This window comes from Venturia canescens, chromosome 8 (assembly GCF_019457755.1).
Source record: "Venturia canescens isolate UGA chromosome 8, ASM1945775v1, whole genome shotgun sequence".
Classification (NCBI taxonomy): Eukaryota; Metazoa; Arthropoda; class Insecta; order Hymenoptera; family Ichneumonidae; genus Venturia; species Venturia canescens.
In genome coordinates, this window is record NC_057428.1 from 9,469,525 (window position 1) to 9,476,576 (window position 7,052).

The following is a 7,052-nucleotide window of genomic DNA, read 5'->3' on the forward strand; positions in this document are numbered from 1 at the left end:
CCACGTCACCCACAAGCCAATGGTCAAATTGAGCGAATAAATTGCACCTTGATTCCAATGCTATAGGCAAGTCTGCACGAGGATGACGGACGAGATTGGGACAAACGACTGAAAGGGGTTCAAAGAAACCTTAACGAAACTCCCAACGCGACGACGGGTAAAAGCGCATTTGAATTGTTGCACGGATACCAGGCGAGAAAGAATGAAGGCGAATTACGTAAAATGACTGACGAAAGTTCCTCGTACACGTCACCAATGTAAAACTGAATGTCAGAAAGAGTGACTTGTCACTTGAAGCATCTGTATGTGAGCGTTGCCGTTGAGCTGATATCCTGAATAAAGACTTCTCTTTGTTTTAGTGGTTACACAAGGCCCTGATTTTTTGAAAAAAATGAAAGTTACACCTTATTCTCGAATAAAATAAGCATAGCATGGTCACGAGAATTATTCTTTTCCACTCAGTTTGATGCAGAAGAATCGAATTCTTTCTCGAATTTGGATTCTGCATATAATTTTCTTATATGCAGAAAAGTAGATCGCATTTTCTTTGAAAAGCGTATTTTGAAAAATTTGCTATTTTTCTAAATAGTTTTACAGTTTCAACGATTATTTATTACTAGTATTTGAAATTTTTAATTTAATGATAGGAGTTTGGGGCCAACTTCACGGAGGTTCATTGTTGTCCTCTGATTGGCCGTTGCCGTTAGTCCCTTCGTCTGTTATGACGGTTATGACCGTTACTCATCCCATGCTCAGCACTTGCGATACGGGTGCTTCAGTCTCTCCTGGATTCCTAAAGAAAACGAAATATTTCCATCGTCCCTCATCTTCTTTCGAGTATGTATACTCCATATAACTATTGAAAAAAATAGTATATATTATTAAATAACTATTGAAAAAAAATATATATTATTATTAATTATTTGCGATGAATAACGAGACATTTTTTCTAACTTAAAACCTGTCAAATGTCGATTTCTTTCGTACACACGCCGTGTTGCATTACCGACTACCCTTAAAAGTTGCCTATTTCATATAAAGTAACCAAATTTTGAAAATGATTTCAAGATTTTATAGTTCCATTGTTTTTATTTTCAGTAGGTGTGCCGGAGAAATGGGATCGTCGTCGTCGTCGTCCTGTCAGGCAGTGAAAGTCCGCACAACCAAGCAGCTGCAATCAGTCTTCGCGAGGATGTGCACATGGAAGACGAAGCGAAATAAGAAAAAACAGAATTCATATATTACTGTGGCCCAAAGTGTTGGTAAGCGTCATTTTATTATACTTTTCTTTCTTAAACTCTGTGTGTTGACAATGAATTCAGATTTAGCATAGATCATTTAGCGGAGAAGCATTTATTGAGATGTTGCCCGCTGATTTCCAATAGGTCCGGCCACTGTTTTGTTCAACAAGACTTGTGTCACTTTCCCTTCTGTTTTCTTTTCAGATGAGGTTAGCTTGAGAACGAGTCCGCCATCATTTAATTTTTTCCCATCAGCACTGTTTGAATTTCCATTTCCATTTGATAATAACCTTCTATTTTTAACTATACTCATTTATTTCAAATCCTACCTGCAGCATATTTATAGTGATATAGAACCACGTCCACTAACTCCCAGGTCAATGGATATATCCCCAGCTGACGTAAGTCTCACAGGGATCAACACACACGTAAGTAATGTTTATGAATGTTGAAAAATACATTTATGCTGTTGGATTGATTTTTGGAATTACAGCAACATTTTTTTATTTCACTGTGCGATTTTTCAATCTACAGTGAGTAACGTAAGTATTCGAACGGGATGTCAGAAAATGATCAATCATGAGAATAGCATACAATGAACTGTAATTTATTGAAACAAAATGTATTTATAGTAACCTACATACAAGTACTAAATGTGTATAAAGTTTTAGAAAAATGCAACAACACGTAAACAAAGTGGATATCAATTATTATGACTACGTACACATATTACGTAACAAAAGTATTCGAACGAATTGTTGAATGACACATTTGTAGCATTTTAATATTTTGTTGGACCACCTTTGGCTTTTATTACTGCTTGAAGGCGATTTTCCATACTGTGCACTAATTTTTTGTGACATCTGATGTTATGGAATTCCATGCATCCATGATGTTTTGTTTTAGCGCGTCTCTCGATGTTATTACCTTCGTTCTAAGCCTTCTGTCGAGTTCTTCCCATAAATGTTCAATGGGATTTAAGTCTGAACTTTGTGGGGGGCTCGGCAATATATGGGGAACATTATATAGTAACCATTCCTGTACAATTTTGGCTGTATGTTTAGGATCACGGTCTTGCTGGAAATAAAAATCTCGAGGTGTATCTAACTTTTCCGCACTATTGATTAAATTTTCCTTCAAAATCTTTAAATATTTCATCTTATCCATTATTCCATCAATAAACACAAGATTACCAGTTCCATTAGCGGACATGCATCCCCATACCATTACCGAGCCTCCACCATGTTTCACTGTAGCCTTCAGGTTTTATAAATTCAGCTCCGTATTTGGTTTTCTCCATACTTTTTGCCGTCCATCGCTTCCGAAAAAATCAAATTTACTTTCATCCGAAAAAATAACTGTATTCCAGAAGTTGGTATCCTTATTAATGAATGCTTTAGCAAAATCTAATCGAAGTTGTTTGTTGTTCTTACTGATGAAGGGCTTCTTTCGTGGAACTCTGCCATGAATATCGTTGTTCCATAATATTCTCCGACACAATTGGGCGTGAACTTCTTTATTAAACCTTGCACTAACGTCTGCTGCCAATTTTGGTGCAGATATAAAAGGATTTTTCTTCACTTCACGAAGAACCGCCTTTTCTTCTCGTGGCATTAGTTTTTTTGGACGTCCGGACCTTACTCTATTTGCGAGATTTCCATCCGTATGCATTTTTTTTATTATATAGCAAACTGTGGATTTACTTCTTCCTACAATAGCACTGATTTCTTTATATGACTTCCCTTCTCTGTGCAGTTTAACAATTATTTCTCTTTCAGATTTGGTAGTTTCTGATTTTTTTCCGCTCATTATTTTGAATCGCTAATAAATCGGTTTGATCTGTTTTCCAGCACTACTAGAGGCACACTGAAGACTGTTTGTTTACATTCAGAAGCTCGTTTAACGTTATGTTTACTGTATACTTACATTGTAGTACAGAGTTCGAATAGTTTTGTTACGTGTTATGTGTACGTAGTCATAATAATGGATATCCACTTTGTTTACGTGTTATTGGATTTTTCTAGAACTTTATATATATTTAGTACTTTTATGTAGGTTACTATAAATACATTTTGTTTTAATAAATTACAATTCATTGTATGCTATTTTCATGATTGATCATTTTCTGGCATCCCGTTCGAATACTTACGTTGCTCACTGTATTACAGGCTGTGTCTGAAATCCATACTTCCGAGGCACCGGAGTCTGCTCACCTTATCGAAGAAGCTTTAAAAATCATCAAAGAGTCTCACGATATACTAAGCATTGAAGTTGCTGCTTCTTTACTTAAAAGCGAGAACTACAACATACAGTCCATAGATTCAGTTATAATCCAGGAAGGGACCAAAATCTTTAATCAGCAATGGTACGCCGTCAATAAACAAACAGGAATTATAGAAGCCAATGGGTCATGTATTCCAGTACGCATAGAAAAACTGAATAAGCTGCCAAATGAAAAGGAAAATGAAGAAGACCCAGAATATATCGTAAGTAAAAACAATAACTACTGATTTTCTTTCTTTTCGAGCCTCTATCGCAGCTCTTGATAAATTATAATCGACCAATTTTTTAAATTTTTTTACAGATAATGGACCGAGGAAATAAGACCAAGGAGAAATTTAAAAACAAATATGGCGAACAAGAGGAAACAGTACGAAAAAAAACGAATAAAAAATTAGAAAAAAAATCTAACTTGTTTGTCATCGTCAACATCAAGAAAGGAACAAAAAAAAAAAAGTTGCGTCAACAAAATTCATCCAGTGGGAGTACGTTTTAACCGCAGTCTTTATTCTAAGTCTGCGAACTTGTTCCATCAAAGGTAAAATGAAATTTGTGAAATAATTTTGAAACTTATGTAAAAAAATGTAAAACTTATATAGAAATATGTAAAAACTTTTTTATTTTCAGATCAACAATCGTCTACAGGGTCAAAGTTCTAACATAAAATTTATATAAAAGCTGTATAAAAGCTTTAATAAAAAAGCTCTCTTTTATCTGACCTTATTTTCAAAACTCGAAAACAAGTTCATCGTATTTTTATTGATATACAAATTTTATTTTTCAATTCCTTGACTACTGGATTCCCAATAAACTCTGTTTTGGGAAACTTGCTGTATATTGATGACTTTTCGAGGCCTCTCATGGTGACTTTTATGTTTTGAGAAAATGATGAGAATTTATCATTTTCTAAACCAACAGGGACTTCGGATTCGAAAAATGTCGCTTTCACGTTCTCCGCTATGCTGATGGAACGATCTGGCGCAGTTCAACCGGAAACTATTTTTTTTCCATGAATGAGGATTTTGATTTTCAAAATTTCACCTCCCAAGTGGTTCGCGATGCAAATGGAACGATCCCGCTGAGTTTGATGACTCTCCATCGTTCTGTAGAAAGAAGTTTCGATAAAACTGATCGCCCTGGGATTTATTGGCAAGGTGTCAGTTGGACACCGTGCAATTCTCCATCGTGGCATTTGCCCCGTGCTATTCTCCACTGTGTAACTCTCCTACTGTGTCATTTGCCCCCGGTGCCAAATGCCCAACCGGGCATTTGCCCCGTAGTTCTATTGACCACCGTAGCAGTTCGACATTTCCCCGACGCTCAAGTATTCCCACTTTTCGCACCGTCAGGCTCAGCCATCCCCACCATGCCCGATATGCCTTCGTTGTACATCCCCTCTACTGTGGCAATTGGACACCGTGGCAAATGCCCAACCGTGCATATGCCCCGTAGGACTATTAGCAATTCGGCATTTTCCCGACTCACAGATGTCCGTATTCCCTATCAGCTGTACTTTCCGAATAGAATCACCCGTACCCGATGAAAAACGTCATTCGCGAGAAAATAGAAAAATTTTATCGTTTGGTAACGATTAAGAACACATCCTAGGCAAAGTATTGTTCACTTAATAAAAAGAATTGGCAAGTCATGGAAAGATCGTGTGAGAAGAAAATTGTTTGACGAATAACTGGAAAATTATTTATTGTCATTAGACATGAAATTATATTTCGTAAAAGGATGCTGGATTCTTTTTTGAATTTCTTTCGACTATCAACTTATTTTGAAATGTTTGTGCAATAATGTATGCAAAATAAAAATTTTCCTCTATTGAATTTTTTGCAAAATTTTGTAATCAACTTTTGAACCAATAATATTCCGTATGATAATTTACAAGAAATTTACTTCATGGAACGATTAGTAATTAAGATTTTTTAAAATATTCTTTATATGTAGAAAATCAAATTAGAAATGAAACCATTATAAAAATATGCAGAAGCTCTGTGAAAATCAAAAAATTTTCTTTTACCAATCAATGAAATACTTTTTGCAAGGAAAATTTTTTGCAAGATTCTGCTGATGAAGATGCTTGTACGTTGTTCGTTTGCAACGAGGACTTGAACTTTCCGTAACCATTTTTGTCCCATAACTTGATTGCTATTGCAACCTCTAATGTAAAAAAAAATAGTCTGCCCTCTTTTTCAAAGTAGTTTGCCAGACTTTGAAACGGTTTCTACGATACCGCGTAATGGTTTGAAATTGATTATAAAAAAAATTGATTGACGAAGAATAATTTTCAACTATTGAAGGACAATTGAGGAAAAATACCAGAAGGTCGTGCAATTTTCAAGATTTGTAAAGATTAATTCGCGTTCAAAAAGTACGCATGAACCTTCGTGGTTCTGTGATTTTCACAGAGCTTCTGCATATTTTTATAATGGTTTCATTTCTAATTTGATTTTCTACATATAAAGAATATTTTAAAAAATCTTAATTACTAATCGTTCCATGAAGTAAATTTCTTGTAAATTATCATACGGAATATTATTGGTTCAAAAGTTGATTACAAAATTTTGCAAAAAATTCAATAGAGGAAAATTTTTATTTTGCATACATTATTGCACAAACATTTCAAAATAAGTTGATAGTCGAAAGAAATTCAAAAAAGAATCCAGCATCCTTTTACGAAATATAATTTCATGTCTAATGACAATAAATAATTTTCCAGTTATTCGTCAAACAATTTTCTTCTCACACGATCTTTCCATGACTTGCCAATTCTTTTTATTAAGTGAACAATACTTTGCCTAGGATGTGTTCTTAATCGTTACCAAACGATAAAATTTTTCTATTTTCTCGCGAATGACGTTTTTCATCGGGTACGGGTGATTCTATTTGGAAAGTACAGCTGATAGGGAATACGGACATCTGTGAGTCGGGAAAATGCCGAATTGCTAATAGTCCTACGGGGCATATGCACGGTTGGGCATTTGCCACGGTGTCCAATTGCCACAGTAGAGGGGATGTACAACGAAGGCATATCGGGCATGGTGGGGATGGCTGAGCCTGACGGTGCGAAAAGTGGGAATACTTGAGCGTCGGGGAAATGTCGAACTGCTACGGTGGTCAATAGAACTACGGGGCAAATGCCCGGTTGGGCATTTGGCACCGGGGGCAAGTGACACAGTAGGAGAGTTACACAGTGGAGAATAGCACGGGGCAAATGCCACGATGGAGAATTGCACGGTGTCCAACTGACACCCTGCCGATTTATTGATAGTTCTGAAGATTTATTAATTTCATGCCACATTTATTATTTTTTCGGTCAATAGTCATTTTAAAATGGCTGATCCGAGCTCCATTGTTGAATGGAAAAAAGTTTCAACTCAATCGTATAATTTCACCCTGGGATTTATTGATACTTCTAAAGATTTATTAATTTCATGCCGGATTTATTATTTTTTCTGTCAAAAGTCATTTTGAAATGGGTAATCCAAGATCCACTGAAAGAGAAGATTGAACTCCGCCGTGGTA

The 7,052-nt window shown here is 35.8% G+C and overlaps 1 protein-coding gene across 1 annotated transcript; it reads left to right on the forward strand.

The window, feature by feature from the left end:
• The first annotated feature begins 747 nt into the window (after positions 1 to 747).
• On the forward strand, positions 748 to 4,419 carry LOC122414497 (uncharacterized). The gene is made up of 7 exons (XM_043425821.1): positions 748 to 837; positions 1,099 to 1,262; positions 1,446 to 1,450; positions 1,577 to 1,669; positions 3,410 to 3,727; positions 3,826 to 4,059; positions 4,149 to 4,419. Exons 1-6 carry the CDS (start codon positions 749 to 751, stop codon positions 4,015 to 4,017), a joined length of 861 nt encoding a protein of 286 aa, XP_043281756.1. The 5' UTR covers position 748; the 3' UTR covers positions 4,018 to 4,059; positions 4,149 to 4,419.
• Positions 4,420 to 7,052: the final 2,633 nt, after the last annotated feature.